The sequence below is a fragment of the Pygocentrus nattereri genome, chromosome 23, assembly GCF_015220715.1.
Source record: "Pygocentrus nattereri isolate fPygNat1 chromosome 23, fPygNat1.pri, whole genome shotgun sequence".
Lineage (NCBI taxonomy): Eukaryota > Metazoa > Chordata > Actinopteri > Characiformes > Serrasalmidae > Pygocentrus > Pygocentrus nattereri.
Window position 1 is genome coordinate 12,833,055 of NC_051233.1, and position 22,812 is coordinate 12,855,866.

The 22,812-nt window shown below is 39.2% G+C and overlaps 1 protein-coding gene across 2 annotated transcripts in view; it reads left to right on the plus strand.

Moving 5' to 3' along the window:
• Window positions 1-19,901, plus strand: part of ankfy1 (ankyrin repeat and FYVE domain containing 1) — a 36,446-nt gene extending 16,545 nt beyond the window's left edge. For both annotated transcript variants that reach the window (XM_017701732.2, XM_037533519.1), the window contains exons 9-25: window positions 148-216; window positions 343-542; window positions 938-1,035; window positions 1,904-2,111; window positions 2,598-2,696; window positions 4,051-4,204; window positions 5,051-5,219; window positions 5,883-6,001; window positions 6,559-6,715; window positions 9,197-9,397; window positions 10,300-10,476; window positions 12,722-12,869; window positions 13,570-13,660; window positions 15,707-15,831; window positions 16,196-16,342; window positions 17,609-17,699; window positions 18,299-19,901. In XM_017701732.2, the coding sequence (XP_017557221.1) occupies window positions 148-216; window positions 343-542; window positions 938-1,035; window positions 1,904-2,111; window positions 2,598-2,696; window positions 4,051-4,204; window positions 5,051-5,219; window positions 5,883-6,001; window positions 6,559-6,715; window positions 9,197-9,397; window positions 10,300-10,476; window positions 12,722-12,869; window positions 13,570-13,660; window positions 15,707-15,831; window positions 16,196-16,342; window positions 17,609-17,699; window positions 18,299-18,431 (2,386 nt within the window). In that variant the 3' untranslated portion in view covers window positions 18,432-19,901. The remainder of the gene's footprint in view (window positions 1-147; window positions 217-342; window positions 543-937; window positions 1,036-1,903; window positions 2,112-2,597; window positions 2,697-4,050; window positions 4,205-5,050; window positions 5,220-5,882; window positions 6,002-6,558; window positions 6,716-9,196; window positions 9,398-10,299; window positions 10,477-12,721; window positions 12,870-13,569; window positions 13,661-15,706; window positions 15,832-16,195; window positions 16,343-17,608; window positions 17,700-18,298) is intronic.
• The last annotated feature ends 2,911 nt before the right edge of the window (window positions 19,902-22,812 follow it).

Below are 22,812 nucleotides of genomic sequence, written 5' to 3' on the forward strand. Positions count from 1 at the left end.
CATAGGTGCCTGAAGACTTTTGCACAGTGTTGTTTTTTGACAGAAAAGCCACATGCAGTTTCTTATTAGATTTTTATGTCTCTTTTAGTCAGTGGATATGTCAAATGAAATTAAATAAATGATCATTTCATTATGGTGACCTTTCAGAACACCTTTACATGAAGCAGTGCTGTCAGGAAATGAGCCGGTGTTCAACCAACTCCTGCAGTGCAAACAGTAAGCAAGGGATTTTTAATTTTTTTTTTTTACTAGAGATCCAGTACCAGATCTTGCATTCATACTTTTTCACAAAAACAAATTGTACTGTTCCTTATCTGTTAATTGTTATCCTTTTTTGTTTAGATTGGACCTAGAGCTCAAAGACCATGAAGGCAGCACAGCTCTGTGGTTAGCCCTGCAGTACATTACAGTGGCTGTCGACCCTTCTGTTAACCCCTTTGAGGATGACGCACCCATAGTTAACGGCACCTCGTTTGATGAGAACAGCTTTGCAGCCCGACTCATACAGAGAGGGAGCAATCCCGATGCTCCAGATGCCTCAGGTATCCTACAAAAACTTGCATACACATAGAACTCAGAATCTGGCCCCTGCATTCTAGAGGTCAGCATCTAGTGCCATTAGTTCAGTACAGCCACATCAAGATTAACACTGATAGAGACCATTCTACACTTACTTAATGTGTGTGATGTATCGGCTTCGAATTCGCTTCCAATGTCTTCCCACTTTTGGATCCCTGTACCTGAAAGCCTAGTCATGTGATGTTTAATACTCTGCAGAAGATTGCCAGGCAGCTGAGAAAAGTGGCATAGTGCCAGGTAGAAGGCAGCTGAAGAAATTCAAATGACTGTCAAATGATTGTGTGTGTGTGTGTGTGTGTGTGTGTGTGTAATATATAATATAACATGTATAAAAATCTGTGGTTGGTTTTTTCTTTAGGAAACTGTCTCATGCAGAGAGCAGCCCTTGCTGGCAGTGAGGCAGCCGCCATCTTCTTGGCCACCCACGGGGCTAAGGTCAATCACACCAATAAATGGGTAAGTATATCTAAGGGAAATACATGGTCATTCCAACGTGATTAATGATAGAACAGTCTGGTCTAAAATTGTTCTAAACAATTGTCCTAAAGGTGGTGTCTTCAGGACAGCGTTGTCCATCCAGCACTGCTTAAATATAACTACTAAAACTGTAATTGATTCAGATGTATTTAGGCAGTAAACTTATGAAGGTGTATCTGTGAGCTTCTACATTAGGGTTTTTCTCCTCAGTTGTTGTGAATGATACAGTCATGTTAGTGTGCTGAGAACAAAGATTTTTTTTCAGTGTCAAACACCAGCTAGAATAGATAGCCATCTCAATATTGCATACTTGGCAGTACACATACATTAAAGAATGTGTTTTGTAGTAGTATATACAGTATATACTTTACTTAATCACAAATACAAAGGAACTGTTGGTCTTTACATGCCTGTTAAAATTCACTGAATTGTTGGTCTCCCTAATGCAGTATAGTCACTACCTAGAACAGTTAACTAAATACTTGAGTACCCTTGCAAACCCATAATCATAAGTATGTCCATAACACTGAACTGCATGTTTCATCAACCTTCATCAAGGTTTATAAGAGACTTCCAAGTGATGTATCTCTCTGTAGTTTCAGTCTGTTGATAGGGTATCCTGACAGTGCAGTTTGAGAAGAGCATAATTTGCCCTGTTTAATTGGATGCAGTCAGGAAAAAATAAGAAATAATTTTTTATTTGAAGGATTTTATGTTTAAACCATTTTTAAGTGTGGCACAACTGGCAAAATACAAAAAATGTTTTTGTGATTAGTATTGTGTGTCGTGAAAATGTCTGATTGTGATATACTCCTTTCTCCTTTGCTTCATATGTGTCATATTGAAGGGTGAGACTCCTCTCCACACAGCCTGCCGCTGTGGCCTGGCTGGTCTGACGGCAGAGCTCCTCCAGCAGGGCGCCAACCCTAACCTGCAGACCCAGAGTGCCCTCCCTGACAGTGACCGGAGCCAAGGAGTGTCCTTACAGAGCCCTCTACACATGGCCATTGTCCACAACCACCCAGATGTGGTGTCTGTTATACTTGAGCAGAAAGGTAGGCCTGATTGGATGGAGCAAATGAGATAAAGAAGGGCAAAAAATGAATCTACCAATATTATCATTGCATTGTTTTGACTAATGATAATAATTTTGCATATATAATTTTGCAAGATATTTGCACAGTTTTAATTTACTGTATGATTCATTGCCACCGTGTGGCCAAATTATAAAATTGCAATTTTCTAAGGAGACAAATTAGGCCTATAGACTACAGATTATGAGTGTTTCTTCAATAAAGGCTTCTTTATTTTTTATGGTGATATTATCTAACAAAATATACCTTTTTAAAGTGATATTATCTACCGAGTTGTACCAGGAAAAATGACCTAATAACAATAACAAAAACACTGACAAATGGTTGTTGCTCAATCCATAAGTGAAAGTTTGACCTGAACCTTGGATGTAATAGAAGTTAGAAGTTGTGAATTACTATCCTAGAATTGGTGTATTGCTAGTAAGTCTGTTATTTTGTCTTCTACAGCAAATGCTCTTCATGCCACAAACAACCTACAGATCATCCCCGACTTCAGCCTTAAAGACTCCCTGGACCAGACCGTGCTTGGACTTGCCCTCTGGACAGGTACTACTGAAACAGGCTTACAGACTCCTGCTTAGTTAAAGCCCCAGGTCACCTAAGTCCATGTTTTTTGTCTAATTGCATTAATCTTGATCTTGGGAGTACACAATGTACAAAACATGCCTTATGAACAATGTTCCAGTGTCCAATAAATGACAGATGTATTTCACCAAAATTCTCACCTTTTGGTGTAAATTAGGTGGTCCAAAACTTGAGTACAACTTGCGTAAGCATTCCCCTAAACAATACAACAAAAACATGCGTTTGGAGAGAAGCTTATAGAGTGAAAGCTAACAACAAAGCAAAAGCTAACCTACAATGCATAACATGGCTCTGTTTGTATCTGTCTGTCTGAATGCTTATCTATCAGCCTGTTGTCTGTTTGTCCAACCAGCCATTTTATCATTTTATTTGTGTACAGTATAGCAGTAATGTCAGTAAGAACCTTACCTTCTTTAAGACGTTGCCACAAAAAAGCTAGATTTTTGAATGAGTCATGGACACAGCAAAGCCTTCTGCAACACAACCTGCATGTGTAGTGTCTACATTTATTTCTCCTCAGTCATGCTGTTATATCTGCTTCAATGGTGTTGCAAGCTGAGAGTGTTGGATAGAGGGATGTCAAGCAAGCATGCTCATTAGAATATTAGTGCCATGCCCAGACTCAGAGATTAAATATTCAATAGCTTTTACATCGTGTTTTATTATATTTCTATCTTTTTTTAATGTAACCCTTTCTGTAGGTTTAACATAAGTCAAATTTACTATCATACAAACATATGTGATATTTTACTCTGTGCTCTCTCGTCTAAGTCCTGTGTAGTATATGCAGTATTTGTGGAAGATTTTGAGGGTTACCAGTACTAGTAATAGTTCAGCAACAATCTTTCAGCAAAGCTTGTTCAATAGCTATCTGCATCTCTATAGTAGGAGTATAATGATGTACATATTTTCTGATTATAATCAGTATTTTGATATTTTATGTGTTAGCAATGGCTTGATACGACAGAGCTCTAATAAGATACTACACAGATTGGTTTGCCTCAGAAAAAGGCAGTTTTATTTCAGAGCAAAAGATTACAAAATGGCTTGTCTTGTAATGGAGGGCCTATGATTTTATACAACAGTGCCATAATTATTACAAATACAGGACACACCCAGGAGCCTAGTTTTGATCAACAATGATTTTCATAACAGATGGCAAACAAAAACCTGGGCTGCATTAGTGACATAGTTGTTGATGCACTGAACATTTTGTAATTTTTCTATACTGTATTGAAATCATTACATACAGCATGGTGTATTTAGTTAGATTGTAATTCAGATAGTATGTGATCACTGTCATACGTGTTGTTAGGAATGCACACCATCGCTGCGCAGCTTCTGGGATCAGGTGCAGCCATTAATGACACCATGTCGGATGGTCAGACTCTCTTGCACATGGCAATCAAACGACAGGACAGCAAGAGCGCCCTCTTCCTGCTGGAGCACCAGGCAGACATCAATGTCAGGTATGCTTCTCACAGGCCAGGTGGTTAAAAAAAAAAAAAAAAGTGGAAGTGGAACTTGGTCAGTTCTTATTATTGTGTGTCAGTAAGCACATAGACTAATGTTGACAGAATAAAAAAGATTAAAAGAGTGCATAAAAGACTCCATACGTATAATCTGGAAAACCTCTGGGGATCTTTCTCTTGTCTTCCCAGGTTTAGGCTGCCCCACACAGTCTTCAAAAGAAAGAAATCAAAATGAGTGAAAACTGCTTTATTTCAGAAAGAAGTTGAACTCCTTTCTTTTTTCTTTTATGTACAGTACTACTGGTACTTGTTTACCTCACACAGGCAAATAAAAGGCTATATTTAGAGTACAGAAAGTGATAATCAGCATAAACCAGCTTAAAGATCGTAGTTTAGTCAAACTTCAAATTTGCATAAGTTTACATTTGCCCCAGATGTAGTCAACTGACTGAGACGTGTTTGTAATTTAAATTTAGCTTCTTTAGTTTAGAACTAGAGCTATGAGGCTAATATTGCTAACAAACACCAGAACTCAATAGTCACCCAAAAATCCAAAACCTGCGTCTAGGTTTTCATTAAGGTCACACAGACTTGCAAAAATGACCAAAACTTCCACAGGTGGCGATTTAAGACAAAACCAGGGCTGTTTTTCACCAAGCAGGACTGATGTTGGATCAGATTCCTCCATATGTATAATAGTTGGCACAAAACCTCACTCTAGATCAGCTCTTCTATCTCTTAAATTTGGGAATATATACCCTGTTGTCTCATATGGCTGGCCACTGCAGCTTGAAAGATGTTTTGAAATATAATAATAATTTAAAGACTGTATTCCCTTCTTAGGACACAGGAGGGCCAGACAGCCTTGCAGCTAGCCATCAGTAACCAGCTCCCCTTGGTGGTGGATGCCATCTGCACACGAGGAGCAGACATGTCCGTGGTGGACGAGAAGGGGGATCCTCCACTGTGGTTGGCTTTAGAGAATGGCTTGGAGGACATTGCCTCAACGTTGGTAAGGAGATAGTGACGTCAATCTGAAGATCATGTCCATTTAGCTGCATTGAGTGTGGAATGTTTGAATAGATTGTAATCATCAAAGCATGCACTCACTTATTGGCTAAAATCCAATTCTTCAGCTGTTTTCAACTTTGAGAAAGATTGAAATGTTACTGCAGACTTGATTAAAGGTTCCATTTGGGATATGGGATTTTATCATGGGTAAGGGTGTTATTACGCACAGCGTGGAGTGCCTAATAACACCCTTACCTGTGATAAAATCACTGTAGCAGTAGGCTTCTTATGGCTTGTTGGTTTATTCTAAACCATATCAGTTTCTGTTAATTAGTCTTTTGTAACAGCTCATCCAGTCACAGCATTGCATACATTCAGGGCTGTAAGTAGACTAAACATTTTAGTGAGGTCCTTTTTGTAGAAAAATATACTACATCAAAGAGAGACTAAACTAACTGCAGAATGTGGGTATTACGGTCAATTTCTCTTTTAGGTTTTTCTTTAACCAAATCACTGCTACTTTTTTTCCATAATTATGTACATTTTAAACTCTTTATTTACCCATTTATTTTCAGCATACTGAAACATGTATGTACTTAATTATGGAATTTTAGGTCTCATGTTGCATTGAACTATATACTCAAGATTTTTTTTTCCCTGATAGGTCAGGCACGGCTGTGATGCGACCTGCTGGAGCACGGGACCTGGAGGCTGCCAGCAGACGCTGCTGCACAGAGCCATCGATGAGAATAATGAGGTGTCTGCCTGCTTCCTCATACGCAGGTCAGCACCCAACTCGTGCACGTTTAATGTCTTGGATAGTGATGTATGCTTATCTCACTTATCATACTTAACTCATGCGAATAAACATGCACCTAAAGTTTGAAACAGTTTTCACGATTGTTACATCAATGCCAAAAAGCTGAGCTGAGTGAAACCTACAGTCTGGTTGGGTATAGGTGTAGATTAAATTACAGTTGTAGCAGTGAAGAATCACAAATCCATCAGAGAAGGAGGATTCTGTTTATTTTTCTACATGGCACCATGGAGGGTTTGTTTATATGGTGCTAAGGTTGGAGTTGATGAAGTCCTATACAAGGCAGCACTGAGCTTAATGAAAATGGGCTTTTCCTCAGTGACCGATGGAAAACAAATAGACTGAAGTTCAGAGGAGCTTACAGTTGCTGTTTTACATGAATAAAAATAATAATAATAATAATTACTTTGAATATATTTTTAAAGTGAAGTAAGTGAAGAATTTGAAAATTAGCTCTTTGGGTGTCATCACCTTATAGCCATACTTACTTTTTCTCGTGTGCCTGTGCCTTTTTCTCTCTCAGTGGTTGTGATGTGAACAGCCCAAGAAGGCCTGGTCCTAATGGTGAAGGAGATGAGGAAGCGAGGGATGGCCAGAGCCCCCTGCACCTGGCCTCCTGTTGGGGGCTGGAGGATGTGGTGCAGTGCCTTCTGGAGTTTGGCGCCAATGTCAATGCTCAGGTAAGAAAGCTACAGTGTAACCATCTCCATTGAGAAAAATAATTTGCATTTGTATGCAAGTAAAAGACACAAACACAGAAGGTTTAACTTTTGTTTAACTCCTATCCTGGAGCTAGTATATGCAGCTAGTATAAGAAGTAGTCTGTACCTGTTTGGTAGGATTATTTAGTGATGTGCATTTTGTTTTTTAGGCATATCTGAATAAAATGGCTCAGTGAAAAATCACATATACAAGTTAACATTCACCCAAATCTTTTCCTTAAATACGTCCTCAAAACACATCCATGTCTTCACAAATGCTTGGCTGACTTGTTGATATCGTTGTCATTTACTGTGACCTATAAAAGTGAACAAAACTTCTCCATATAGCCGTATGTTGTGGGCAGCCACTTTAGACACAGGTGTTGTGCTGAAAACGGACTCCCTTTGTCTGAATGCTTGTCACACAGGCATTATTAATGAATATTTCATTTGATTGAAAATTTAAACATATAATCAAGGAAGATGATCAATTCACTCAAGTAAAGAGTCATCCAGACCACTGATATTCACTTACAAGGCAGAAGGAAAAAAACAGAACCACCACACTGACGTTTTCTCCTAGGCACAGGTTACAGGCTGTTTATAATACTGATTTGTAAGTCTTTAAGTTGCTGATTGGCAGTTGGTGAAGGGACTCCATGTGAGCATATTAGGGGTGCGGGAAAAACTCAATTCTTAGATGCATCGCGATGCGGATGTGAATGATTCTGAATCGATTCATAAATGTCAAAAATCGATTTTCTAAATATTTCATTTATAACGTAACATGGATAGAATGTAAAAGGCAAAACTCAGAATTGGGTAAGTGCAGTGCCCGGACAGTCTGTGTTACCCAGACAGTAACACACATGGATGAGCGAGAAATCCGACCGGCTCCCTCTGCATTAAAAGCCAGGCTAGATCAGGAGTTGCAACCCAAATGTTAAGAAACCGCCTTGGGAGCCACAACATTTAATGTTTAGTATGTCTCAGTATGTGCGAATGTCCTAGTACAGGCTAAAAAATATCAATGAAAATGCAGACTTACTTTTGCTTTTAAGCTTTAGTTGTAGCTGCTCCTCCCATCTCCTTCAGAAAACTTTTCCTCAGAAGTAGAGCAGTTTCTTGTAAAATGTCTCTCACCATTCGACAGATTTACGAGGCTGAAGTCGCTTCTTATTCTCCAGCTTCTTGTTCGAATTTTCCTGTTCCATCTTAAATTCTGCCTGAGGCGCCGAATGTAACTGTTGCACCATTTAAGGTCGAACGGGATAATTCAAAAGAGAAGCGACTTCATCTTTGCAACGTTTTAGAGAAAGAGGCAGTCTCTCAGATTTAATGAACCAGAAAACCAACTGCGGTGCTTATATATGCAAGTAAGTCCATTCATCTCTAAACTCTAGACTTCGTTGCTCTGTGACCTGTAGTCTGCATGGCAGTTCTCAGTCATTGAGAACCAGTGCTTTTCACGCTATGTTGCACACTTGGGAGATTCAGCGTTCAATCTCGAACAGCGACCCCCCCCTTTACAGTGAGACCAAAAGCGATGTTATAAATTCACTAAAGAATTTTACGTTTTATAATCAGGTGCCTAAAGATTCCCACCCCTAGAGCATATAATGATTTAAGTATGATAAGAAGAAAGTATGTTACTCTTTCATAAGCAGCTAGCTGTGTCATTGTTGCCCATTATTCATACGGGACGGACGACTCTTCCTCCAGTGTCTCAGTAGTATCTGTTTAGCTGTTGTGTGAGCCAAAATAGTCAGAGGCCTGAAGGTCACTGGTTGAGCCTAAAATAGACAGTTTTGCAGAGATTTGGAACCTTTTGTTGAGTACTTCAAACATAATCTCTTGACTATTATTTCACCGGTCCTTAAGTGCTAGGCAAGACCAGAATTCATGTAGAATGAATCTACTGGCATTAGGTACATACAGGCATATTTTTATTAATGAATTAATGTCTTAAGTTTGAAAATTTAGGATTACCAGTTACTTCTGAAAAAAGCCAAAGGAAATTGAGAATAACCTGTAGTGTCCATATGTCATGTGAATGGGAGTCAGAGTTTTGCAGAAAACCTGTGTCTAAAACGGTTTCCTACTTGCCTGCTAAACTGAGGGGTTTTTCTAGTGCTAAAGAAGCAAAGTTTTGCCACCAAGATGTCTTGGCCGATCAACTACGTCTTGGTTTAGCGGGAAACGGTGTTTCATTTGACTTGGACTTTATTTTGACATTATGAAATATTTTCATACGTAGTCTTTAGCTTATTTCTGAGAAACAATATCAGCTACTTGGGTTTCAATATTCTTTGTGTTTCTGCATCGATGACGTCTTATTTGAATACCTGATTAAGTAATTGAAAGCTTAGTTCTGTTATCCATATGTTCAAATAACCAGCTATATCCATATTGATTTGATCCTTCTTGTTCTTGACACCCCTGCAATGCTGCTAACTGTAGGATTCAGAGGGACGGGCCCCGATCCATGTGGCCATCAGTAACCAGCACAGCGTCATCATCCAGCTGCTCATCTCCCATCCAGACATTCGTCTCAACCTGAGAGACAGGCAAGGGATGACCCCGTTCGCCTGTGCCATGACGCACAAGAACAACAAAGCAGCAGAGGCCATCCTCAAGAGAGAGCCTGGAGCAGCCGAGCAGGTGGGATAGATGGATGTGTATGTGTGTGACTGTGCTGTGGAACATTTATGGAAAGGCAAGTTTTCTCAGTGTTGTGTCTTTGCGGTGTAGCTGTTTCACAAACCTCAAGACTGTCGAACTCAGTCACTGTGTATTAATTACATTCTGATATGAAAATGGCACATTATTTTCACGGCTGTTTGAACACACAAATCAGATTCAAGCCACTTATGCAAGACAAAAAAATAGCAAAAAATAGATTAGATATAAAATAATCCACTTGCACAAATAAGGAGAAGGTCACAATAAAAAAAAAAAAGTGAAAAAAAAATAGGATTTTCCAAAACACAAGTTAAAAAATTTAACACATCTAGAGAAAATGGTATTCCTAACAATCATGCAAGACCTGGTAGACCACCAAAACCCATCAGAGAAACAGTACTTAAACCTTTGAGATAAGGCAAGCTCAGGGCTATATTGTATTGTAAATAGTAATTTTATATTTTGCCTTTTAGTCTAAAGGACTTGAGGGCTTCACTGTGCTGATTTAAAATCAGTGAAAAAAGAGTTGCAAAAGTCACAAGGTCCATATGTCATTTAAATGTCTGACTGCAGGTTTGGTGTGTGTGTGTGTGTGTGTGTGTGTGTGTGTGTGTGTGTGTGTGTGTGTGTGTGTGTGTGTGTGTATATGTGTGTGTATATATGTGTGTGTGTATATATATATATATATATATATATATAAAACTGCTATCATGCGATGTCGGCAGAATGTGCACAGTATTGACAGGTATTGATCACTTACAAACAGATCAGATCTGAGCCAAGTTTATCCCAGTAAGACAGTATTAGTTGAGTGAATACTCCCTCTGTGCCTTTCCTATTCTATACACTTGATTATCCTCCTTTTTTGTTTCTCTTTTCAGGTGGACAACAAAGGGCGGAACTTCCTGCATGTTGCTGTGCAGAATTCAGACATTGAGAGTGTGCTTTTCTTGATCAGCGTGCAGGCCAACGTCAACTCCAGGGTGCAGGATGCTGCCAAGCTAACTCCCCTTCACCTCGCCGTGCAGGCTGGTTCTGAGATCATCGTCCGCAACCTGGTCAGATTTGTCCAATGAGATACCACTTACTTAACATACTGCTTAACTGTCAACCAACTACAGTCTATTCAGTTGTAGACTTATTTATTAGTAGTTAAGTTCAGTTTGACTGAAATAAAGGAATAGCTTGGCTGAAATTGAAAGTGAAAATCTGTAACCTCAAATGTAGTCAGCCAAGGCAAATGGTGCTGTGACAAAGAATTTGCCCCTCACCCAATTTCTTCTATTTTTGTTCATCTGTCAAATGTTTCAGATCATCCAGCTGTTAAATATAAGACACAACATGCAGCTTTTAAATGATAATTACATTTATTGAAGATAAAGATTTATCCAAAACCTATATCACCTATATATGTGAAAAAGCAAACACCCCTAAACATAGTTATTGGTTGTGCCACGCTTGCCAGTAACACCTGCAATCAGACATTTGCAATAACTTTCAGTAAGTCTTTTACTTCACTGTGGAGGAATTTTGGCCCACTCCTTTTTTGCAAAATTGCTTTAATTTGGCTACATTGGAAGGTTTTTGAGCATGAAGGTCTTTCTGCAGCATCTCAGTGGGATTCAAATCAGGACTTTGACTCAGCTGCTTCAGAAAATTAATTTTGTTTAATTTTACCCAATCAGAGGTGGACTTGCTTATGTGCGTTGGATCATTGTCCTGCTGTGTAAACCGACTGTGCTTGAGCTTTAGGTCACAAACTGACAGGCAGGCATTCTGTTTCAGGATTTTATGATAGAGAGTAGAATTCATGTTTCCATCAGTTATGACAGATTGTCCGGGTCTTGCAGAAGCAAAGCAGCGCCAGACAATCATACTCCCACCTCGATGTTTAATTGTTGGTATGATTTTCTTATGGTGGAATGTGATGTTGGCTTTATGCCAGTTGAAGTCGGACCATGTCTTCCAAACAGTTCCAAACCGTTGACTCACCAATGCGTGTGAGACGAGCCTTGGTGTTCTATTTGGTCCACAGTGGTTTGTATCTTGCAGCTCTCCCATGGATGCCATTTTTGACCAGTGTCTTTCTTATTGTGGAATCGTGTACATTGACCCTAGCTGAAACAAATCATTAGATGTTCGTCTGAGTTCTTTTGTAGCAGCATGTGCTTTTAGCTGCTTCACGTTGCCAGACAGGTTCTGTTTAAGTGATTTTAGATTTAACAGGTCTGACAGTAATCAAGCGTCGGTGTGGCTGATGGTCAACTGAATATGGTTAACTGGTTTATTTAGTAAGGGACAGTTACTACTCACATAGGACAGTTACTTACTTACATAGGACCAACAGCATTTATTCTTCATTATATCTATTATATTAAAAGTAGTTCTCATCTGAAACATTTGAGTGTGAAAAACATGCAAAAATAGAAGAAATCAGGAAGGGGCAAATACTGTTTTTAATTATATAATTACTGTAATTATATAATAATATATAAAATAATCTCTTCCATCCATAACACACTTGCTTATGTTGCTTTTGACTCTATATGGTGCACTATCATCTATACCATTACATTTTATAGCTGAAAACAACACTAGCAGCAATCTCGAAGCCTGAATTTCATCTTTGCATTCACACTGAAGTTATAAGTGTTTTAAGCTTGGGCTGCTTTTTGAATGACACACAATACAAGGCAGTCCGTCAGAACAGCTCATTTACAAGCAAAGTAACAAAAACTGCTTGTTGTAGTCTAAAGAGTAAAGAGAGTTTGGAATATGGCCATATGAAAATGAACTACATAAAGTTCATATGAATTACATAAAATCACAAAGTGGACCTCAAGGTAAAACAAATATGGGCCATTTAAACATGCCATATAGTTTTATAGATATAGTTTGAAGATGATATCTCTCACCTTTCTTGATTGTAAAAGCCTCCTGTAGGTCAGTTTGTTTGATTTATAATCAGTGTTGCCATGTGCCCGGTGTCCGGTTCATTGTTGTATAGGTCTGGCAGCTTAGTTACTACAGTTTTATATCATGTCTCCATGGTGTACATCAACTAATGTGATGTAGAGTGGAAACAGAATAGCTGCTATTCTAAAATGACATGTAGTGCAAGTGATGGACTTTTAAGAATGTATCTTAAATAATATTTTCATCACGAAACTTTGTATGAATTCTATGACACTGCATTTGCATGTGTATGTGTTGGTTTACTACTTCTGCGTACATTTTGGTCAGTTAGCCTTTGAATTTCTGCTGTGTTTTGCTCATATTTTGTGTATGTGTTTTGATGTTTAGCTTCTAGCAGGTGCTAAAGTGAACGAACTGACAAAACATCGTCAGACGGCTCTTCACCTGGCAGCGCAGCAGGACTTGGCCACTATATGCTCTGTGCTGCTTGAAAACGGCGTCGATTTTGCTGCCGTCGATGAAAACGGCAACAATGGTACAAAAAAAAGAATATGGGATCGTTGTTAAGAACTAAATTATTACATCACATATTTATGACTTAGCCACATCTTACTGGCATTTTTGAGTAATACTGTGGAAAAGTATTTGAACATAAAAATGGAGTAATTAATTAATCTGGTTATACATGATCACTCATATGTGGATGCTTTAACAGGCTTCTTGCAGATCCTTAAAAAGTTTTGAAGTCTTAAAATAGAGTTTAGAAATGAAATGTCATAAAATATATAAAATTGTTTCTTTTATTACTATTATAGGTATTAAATTCTAAAATAATTCCTAAAATGGATTGAAGAGTGTCACTGTGTATTAAACTAATTCAGAATAGTTTGCCCCCAAACATAGCCAACAGTGATCCTGTGTTCAGGATCTGACCATTGTTTGAGTAGAATAAACATTAATTCATGCCATACTGGAGTTTGTGTGTATTGTTGTGAGCAGGAAATTGTTTTATTTTCCTTGTTGTGGTCTTCAAAAGCTAGTAAAACGCATCGAAATTGTGCTATAATATAAACTTTTGTTTATCAAGTCAAATGTTAGGTAGCCACCAGTAGCTAGCAGTTGCCTGCATGATTAGTCAAATGCCACTGTATGTGAGTTACATTCTTTTAGGAAACAGACATACACAGTTTATCACTATGATGATTCAGCTCATTTGTGTAATGTCTTTCTTTCAGCTCTACATCTGGCTGTGATGCAGGGTCGTCTGAATAACGTGAGAGCTCTTCTCACCGAATCAAACATTGATGCTGAGGCCTACAATCTCAGGTACAAGACATTCCACACCCATCAACCACACAGCCACTCTCTTGTCTGTTGAAATTCTCTTTTTTGTGTGCAGTCTTTACCATGAAACTCATAAATAGGGCTGGGTCATGTGATGTTTTATTATCAGGATAACATCCTAACACACTTTTCAGACCATATTGTGGAAAATGTCACTCATGAACTGACACATTGAATAAAATGCATCATATATATATATATATATATATATATATATACTGCTCAAAAAAATAAAGAGAACACTTAAACCACACAATATAACTCCAAGCAAATCAAACTTCTGTGAAATCAAACTGTCCACGTGGGAAGCAACACTGATTGACAATCAAGTTCACAGCTGTTGTGCAAATGGAATAGATAACAGGTGGAAATTATTGGCGATTAGCAAGACACACTCAATAAAGGAGTGGTTCAGCACGTGGGGACCACAGACCACTTCTCAGTACCTTTCTGCTTTCTGGCTGATGTTTTGGTCACTTTTGAATGTTGGTGGTGCTTTCACACTCGTGGTAGCATGAGACGGATTCTACAACCCACACAAGTGGCTCAGGTAGTGCAGCTCATCCAGGATGGCACATCAATGCGAGCTGTGTCAAGAAGGTTTGCTGTGTCTGTCAGCGTAGTGTCCAGAGGCTGGAGGCGCTACCAGGAGACAGGCCAGTACACCAGGAGATGTGGAGGAGGCCGTAGGAGGGCAACAGCCCAGCAGCAGGACCGCTACCTCTGCCTTTGTGCAAGGAGGACACAAATGTGCATGTGTCTGCACAAACAGTTAGAAACCGACTCCATGAGGATGGTATGAGGGCCCGACGTCCACAGATGGGGGTTGTGCTCACAGCCCAACACCGTGCAGGACGCTTGGCATTTGCCAGAGAACACCAGGATTGGCAAATTCGCCACTGGTGCCCTGTGCTCTTCACAGATGAAAGCAGGTTCACACTGAGCACATGTGACAGACATGACAGAGTCTGGAGACGCCGTGGAGAGCGATCTGCTGCCTGCAACATCCTTCAGCATGACTGGTTTGTCAGTGGGTCAGTAATGGTGTGGGGTGGCATTTCTTTGGAGGGCCGCACAGCCCTCCATGTGCTCGCCAGAGGTAGCCTGACTGCCATTAGGTACTGAGATGAGATCCTCAGACCCCTTGTGAGACCATATGCTGGTGCGGTTGGCCCTGTGTTCCTCCTAATGCAGGGCAATGCTAGACCTCATGTGGCTGGAGTGTGTCAGCAGTTCCTGCAAGATGAAGGCATTGAAGCTATGGACTGGCCCACCTGTTCCCCAGACCTGAATCCGATTGAGCACATCTGGGACATCATGTCTCGCTCCATCCACCAACGCCATGTTGCACCACAGACTGTCCAGGAGTTGGCGGATGCTTTAGTCCAGGTCTGGGAGGAGATGCCTCAGAAGACCGTCTGCCACCTCATCAGGAGCATGCCCAGGCGTTGTAGGGAGGTCATACAGGCACGTGGAGGCCACACACAATACTGAGCTCATTTTGACTTGTTTTAAGGACATTACATCAAAGTTGGATCAGCCTGTAGTGTGTTTTTCCACTTTAATTTTGTGTGTGACTCCAAATCCAGGCCTCCATTGGTTAATAAATTTGATTTCCATTGATGATTTTTGTGTGATTTTGTTGTCAGCACATTCAACTTTGTACAGAACAAAGTATTCAATGAGAATATTTCATTCATTCAGATCTAGGATGTGTTATTTGAGTGTTCCCTTTATTTTTTTGAGCAGTGTAGTTCTTCATAGTCATTTTTGTGCTATTACTGGTCTGTTCAAACTTATCAAACCTCTAAATATTGTAAAAGCCTAAATATCCTGATTCTTATAGTATGGAGTGAAAATGTCTGTAAGTATTATGATGTTATATTTTTGCAGTTTTCCCAGCCCTACTCATGTGAGGTGTTGTTTATCTTGGCTTCTTGGTGGTCTGTGGACTTCGTCCATTGTGTGTGAATGGAGAAAAGTATGTTGCTGAATTCTGAACATGTTAACCTCTCTTGCTACCTTCAGGGGCCAATCTCCAATGCATGTCCTTGGGCATTACGGGAAGGAGAATGCAGCGGCTATCTTTGAGCTGTTTTTGGAATGCATGCCAGAGTATCCTCTAGACAAACCAGACAATGAAGGGAACACAGGTTAGAGTGACCTAACATTCCTGTTTCCTTCTCCTTCAAATTATTCTAGGCAGAGAATTCCCAGTAAAACTGTTGCTTTATTCATAAAACATGGCTTAAATAAAATTTTATGTGTAATAGATTCTACTTCTTAATGTAAAATTTGTTAAAATTAGATTAATAATTTATTATTAATAATTATATTAATGTATATTTATATAACATTTGTGTTTATAGGAGTTATAGGGTATAGGATGCATGAAAATCAAGATTTAATACAAATGTTATATTTTTTAGAAATGTTTTTTTATTTAATTAACTGTATTAGAAAAATCTAAAATGTGGCATGCGTATTAAACATTACTACTTCTGTTTTGTTCTTCAGTTCTTCTCCTGGCCTATATGAAAGGAAATGCTAACCTGTGTCGTGCCATTGTAAGAGCTGGCGCTCGTCTCGGTGTCAACAACAATCAGGGCATCAACATCTTTAACTATCAAGTGGCCACTAAGCAGCTCCTCTTCCGCCTTTTAGGTACAAGGTTTACATGTTTTTATTCAAGATTCAACCAACTTAAGGATTTTATGCATCAAGCATGATCAGTAAATCAATTTTAAAAATGAAGATAAAAATAACGGATATGCTGTTGCACTGAAAATGTGAAACGCAAAAACTTGACATTATTTTATTCGTCCTCTGTTCAATTTTTGCCGACTTTCTAAGGCAACATGAACTCAATCACTGTTGTCTCTGGTGTTGGTACGCCAACAACTAAGACAACTGATCAAGTGTATGCCAGCAACTATAAGTTTCAGACAAATGTCAAATAAATTACTTTGTCTTCTGCTTTTTTCACATGAGGTACTGCATCTTCAAAAGCATTTCAAACTGATCCCTATATTAACAGTTTTCAGTGCTCAAATCGCAAAATTTGTCAGGATGCACGACCTGTTCGTAGTATTCATTAAGAACTCCTTGCCACCATTTTGGCAGGCAAGCTATAACTGTTACTGTACTCTGATGGAGTACCAGGACCAGGGGACCAGAATGACCACAAAAAACATTAAATGTAATCTCATATCTCATATGTTTAGAAAGGTCCAACATTTGAGATTTTGCACAAACAAATAATTAGAATACTACTAACACTGCCAATGCTCTTAAATAATGAAAACAGTCAGCCTAGAGTTGGCGTCTTATTCAAACTTTCCATTCTAACTTAAGTGGCGGCTCATAGATAGAAGGAATTTCGAAAAAAAGAAGCTGCCAACATCATATAGAAAAAATCTGTAGGCATCTAGTTTATCTCAATAAATGCATCCTTAATAAAAATAAAATCCTGGTGGCACAGCAAAGCTGTTATCAGTCCTTGGAGCTAATGATCTAATGCTTCATCCCAAATCACACTTCTGTACTTTACCTACTACAGTAGTGAATGCACTTCTAATGGAGGTGCCCTGGTTTTTTTTTTTTTTTTTTTTTTTTTAGATACTAATTAGTGTTTTGTTGCGTCCCAAATCACATACTAGAAATAATTCAGTGGGAAACCTCAGCCATTTAGATTTTAGCTTTGATTTGTAAAATTTAATAAAATGAAGGCAGTAAAAATTACAGCCGCTGCCCCACCGAATGACAAAGTTGCCTTCCACAGTGGCGGCAACTTAACTGTGTGATGTCGTAGTAATGTGATGAACAGACATGGAGTTGATCATAGTGATTGTAAACATTGTGCTAGAATACTTTAGTGTCTTGGTTATCTAAAGGCAGGTTTAATTTTCATACATGTTTATATATTTGCAGATATGCTGTCCAAAGAGCCTCCATGGTGCGATGGTTCAAACTGCTATGAATGTGCTGCCAAGTTTGGAGTCACTACGAGAAAACATCACTGGTACGTGACTAGATGTTTGATTCTTAACCTCTTATGCTTTTGGGTATATTTTGGTTTGTCCATCTAAATTTACATGACCAAATCGTAAGGCAAATTATTCATTAACTGCATGAAATAAATGTAAATTTTTACTTTTATTTTTTAAAAGCTCCCTTCAAATTAACTGAAAATGTGTTTTAAGATCACACATATTGCTATATGCTTACAATTTACTACTAAAAGCTAAAATATTAGACACTTTTTGTATTATTTTATAAAAATAATTTTTACAGAGTAGATCACTGAAGAGATGCTGTCTGTTTTTAGTTTATAGCCCAGATTTGTGGAAAAAGTGAGTTCAGCTTCTGTCATTATAAGTGCTTAAAATTACATCACCCATCTATTTGACTGGAAAGAAAACAGCTACAGCCTCCTATGATACCCACCTTTTTAACGCAGCTTATAAAATATGAATGTTATGAAAAAATATGACTAAGTGCGTTTTGGAACCACTGGTGCCTCTCAGGGAGTTGCAGAGGTTAAAGCAGTCTTTCAATTTCTTAACCTCTGGTGCCCTTTGTCTTCCTTTTCATTCATCTCATTCTTTCTCTTCCAATTAGCCGCCACTGTGGCCGTTTGCTCTGCCACAAGTGCTCCATTAAGGAGATCCCCATCATCAAATTCGACTTGAACAAACCAGTCCGTGTGTGCGACATCTGCTTCGATGTGCTGACTTTGGGTGGAGTGTCCTAACACATCAAATGGGCCACATGGAGATGGGCATCTGCCACAACAGGCACACTAAACTGGACATGGTGGATAGAGAGAGAGTGAAGAGAGAGGGGGTGAGAGCCCTTGGACTAAATGTATGGACCACAGCTATTACTAATATTGCAGTCTTTTTCAGACAACCATAACAATTAATGTATGTTCAAGCACCAACATCTACCAAGGATCAAAAGTAGTGTTACCAAGGTGGAGTTTGTAGACCTAGTAGAGGCCAGTGGAAGAAGAAACGGAGGGTGCAGCTGCAGAGGGAAGCAATTGACCATTCGTAGACAGTAATTAGACATTTGATGATGTGTCAGTCATCATTTCTAAATTGATTTCCAAGTTGGAAGGCCGACCTTTTCGTTGGCGATCCTTGCTGCTGGATATGAAGGGATCTAAATTGAGGTGTCCGCTAGGTTAACTCAAGAGACAGTTTGAAGCCTTAATTGTGCTTGTGTTTTATTTCTTAGTCCATAACAAGGAGCATTTATATATCTTTGTTTTCCTTAACCTCTTAAGGTTTGAGGAAGGAGTTTATCATCCTAAAGGACTTTGATCAATATGATAAAACCACGCCAGCTGCATTTCAGTGGAAAATGAGTTTGTTACTTCTGCCGCCTTCTATGATTTAATCCTTGCCCGTGTCTCATTTAATTCTATGATCAACATTTAATCTTTGAATGATCTACATATTAAATGGACCTTTATTTTGTATTCTTCCATTAGCATTTTTACGTACTCATGAAATACGCACCGTCGAGCTGTCTCCTTTTCTAACTTGATTAAAAAGCAAAATCTTTCATATGAAGCCAGAAAGTGATGCTCTTTTAGAGAGGTTTTAGGTGCAGAAGTATGATCAGTTGCCTACTATGCATATGCACATATATAATTTTATCACTGTCAAAATCATGATTTATTCACGTGATCACCAAAGGATTACATTCCATTTCATTTTTGGCCTATAAATGAGTTTTGGTGGATCATGTTTGTTTATATATATATATATATATATAAAACCCTCAGATTTGTGCGATGTCACCTGACATAAGTTGACCTATCATTTTTAAACTCTCAACGCTAAACAGCCGCACTTTATTGTTTTTTTTTGTTTTTTTTTTAAGTTTCTGATCGTATTGTGAAAGGAGAATGTGATGTTCAGGGTCGGAGGAGGCCAGTCCATGGTCCGTTCTAGGTAATGTTAAATTGTACAGTTAATTGTATAATATTTTTGACCACTACAACTGTTTTGTACTTAAATGCAGTTTGCGCTTTTTTTTTTTTGTCAACGTGACAAACCTAAAATCTTGCCTCTGTTCAATCTTTTATGCACACTGTATCGTATCTGTATGCTCAGATATCTAGCCTGTCACTTCCTCTAGTATCCTTTTCAAGAAAGGGAGGACAACTTTACATTAAGGTCATCAGACAATTAAAGAAAATCAGTGAAAACTCTGTCTTGACTGTTTAATTTTTTTACGTGCAAATGGAAATATGTAGATTTAATAAATTTGTACTGCTTTGCATGCAAATTGTATTATTAAAATACATAGAATTGCATGAAAAATTAGAAACAATAAAAAAAACAAATTAAGCAACAGTAAATTCTTGAAAATAACCACTCAATTCACAAATAGAGGTGGGAATCTTTAGGCACCTCACAATTCGATTCAGAGGGCTGCGATGTGATTATAAAACGATTAGCGATTATTATTTTTTTTTTTCTATACAGGATTTCTATTTTCTTACTGTCTGAGGAGACTTGGGAGTTTTAAAGCAAAGTATTTGTAATGATCCATAATGCATTTACTTACTATCTCTTATTAATAAATCAAATGGAAGTGATGTGGCAAGTGCACTGAAAGGCTTTCATTGACTGCTCTTGTTTGGAGCACATGAGACGCTGCTGCTGATAAAATGCGCTGTTAGGGTTATTTACACTCACTGGCCACTTTATTATTTATTAAAGCTAGTAAAAGGTTGGACCCCCTTTTGCCTTCAGAACTGCCTTAATTCTTCGTGGCATACTTTCAACAAGGTGTTGGAAACATTCCTCAGAGATTTTGGTCCATATTGACTTGATAGCATCACACAGTTGCTGCAGATTTGTCGGCTGAACATCTATGATGCAAATCTCCCGTTCCACCACATCCCAAAGGTGCTCTATCGGATTGAGATCTGGTGACTGTAGAGGCCATTGGAGTACAGTGAACTCATTGTCATGTTCAAGAAACCAGTTTGAGATGATACGAGCTTTGTTATCATGGTGCATTATCCCACTGGAAGTAGCCATCAGAAGATGGGTACACTGGTCATAAAGGGATGTACATGGTCAGCAACAATACTCAGGTAGGCTGAGGCATTTAAACGATGCTCAGTTGGTACTAAGGGGCCCAAAGTGTGCCAAGAAAATATCCCCCACACCATTACACCACCAGCACCACCCTGAACCGCTGATACAACGCAGGATGGAGCCATGCTTTCATGTTGTTTACGCCAAATTCAGACCAGGCAATATCATGAGTCCATAAAATATCTTCGAGACTGGACGCTGAATCTCAGCTCCAAAGTGGGCAGCATGGCGCGATACAGACGACCAGACAGTAGGTCACATAGCACAGAAGTCTCGCCGAGCTAGTAGAGAACAAAAAGGCAGACGGATTTAAGACGAACATCTGGAGACAAACGGAGTAAAACGAGTAGAGTAGAGAGCAGGTGGAAGAGAATCTGGAGAGGTGGAGGTTTGCACTGGAGAGGAGAGGAATGAAGGTCAGTAGAGACAAGACGGGGAATACATGTGTGTGAATGAGAGGGAGCCAGGTGGAAAGGTGAAGATGCAAGGAGTAGATGTCGTAAAAGTGGATGACTTCAAATATCTTGGGTCAACCATCCAGAGCAATGGACAGCGTAGAAAAGAGGTGAAGAAGAGGGTGCAGGCAGGATGGAGTGGGTGGAGACGGATGTCAGGGCTGATGTGTGACAGAAGGATAGCAGCAAGAGTGAAAGGGAAGGTTTACAAGACAGTAGTGCGTCCTGCTATGATGTATGTTTTGGAGACTGTGGCTCTGTCTAAAAGACAGGAGGCTGAGCTGGAGGTGGCGGAGATGAAGATGCTGAGATTTTCGTTGGGAGTGACAAGGCTGGACAAGATTAGAAATGAGCAGATCAGAGGGACAGTGAAGGTGGAGCAGTTTGGAGATAAAGAGGCCAGGTTGAGATTGTTTGGACATGTGTTGAGGAGGAATAGTGGATATATTGGTCAAAGAATGTTGGAGATGGAGCTGCCGGGTAGAAGGAGAAGAGGCAGACCTCAGAGAAGGTTTATGGATGTAGTTAAGGTGGACATGGAGATGGTTGGTGTGAAAGTAGAGAAGGCAGTGGATAGGGCAAGATGGAGGCAGATGATCCGCTGTGGCGACCCCTAAAGGGAGCAGCCGAAAGAAGAAGAAGAAGATCTGGAGACAAACGGACTTATTCGCATTTAGAAGCGGCGCACTTCCGTTTTCTGGTACGTTAACTCTGCAACGAGAGACTGTCTGTCTCTACAAAGCTGGGAAGATGAGCCGCTTCTCTCTCGAATTTTCCTGTTCCACCTTAAATGGCGCCGCAGTCACGTCAGACGCTTCAGACAGAATATAAGATGGAACGGAAAGATGCGATCGAGAAGCTGGAGAGGGAGAAGCGACTTCAGCCTTGTAAATTATGGGAGGCAAATCCAGCCAAAAAGGAAACGAAAATGAAAACAATAAAATATAAATGCAAACCTCTTTTGCCGTTTCTTTTTGCAAATATCCTGCCATGATTGAAAATGAAATGAAAACCGTCATTTGCGATTTCATTTTTCACATGAGCTCGAGCCGTTTGTGACAAAAATAAAAATAAACTGAAATCGCCTATTTGTCATTTCATTTTCATTCCCTTTTTGATACCCTTTCTCTGAGGCCGTTTGGTCTGACGGTGTTTGGTCTGATGTTCAGTTTCACCAGATCTGAGTCATGACGGTGTTTTTTCTGGAGACTCGAAGTCTTTTATCTTGAGGAATTATGGCGATTCTGACGCAGATGGCTGAGGATGTCCTAAAATGTACCCCGTAGCCCTGCCCAGTGCTAATTAACATATATTTGCATGTTGGTCAAATAGAAAAAGAAAAGTGGAAAATGTGGAAATTAAGGTATTTAATTTCATTTTCAATTTTGGCAGGATATTTGCGCAGATGTTTGGAAAAAAATGGCAAAAAGAGATTTGCTTTACATTTTCATTTACTTTTTGGCAGGATTTGCTGCCCATAGTAAATCAGTCAAACGCTGAGACAATTTTCAATAAACTCTTCCACTTTTGAGGGAAAGTTTTCTGGCAGAGACGGGAG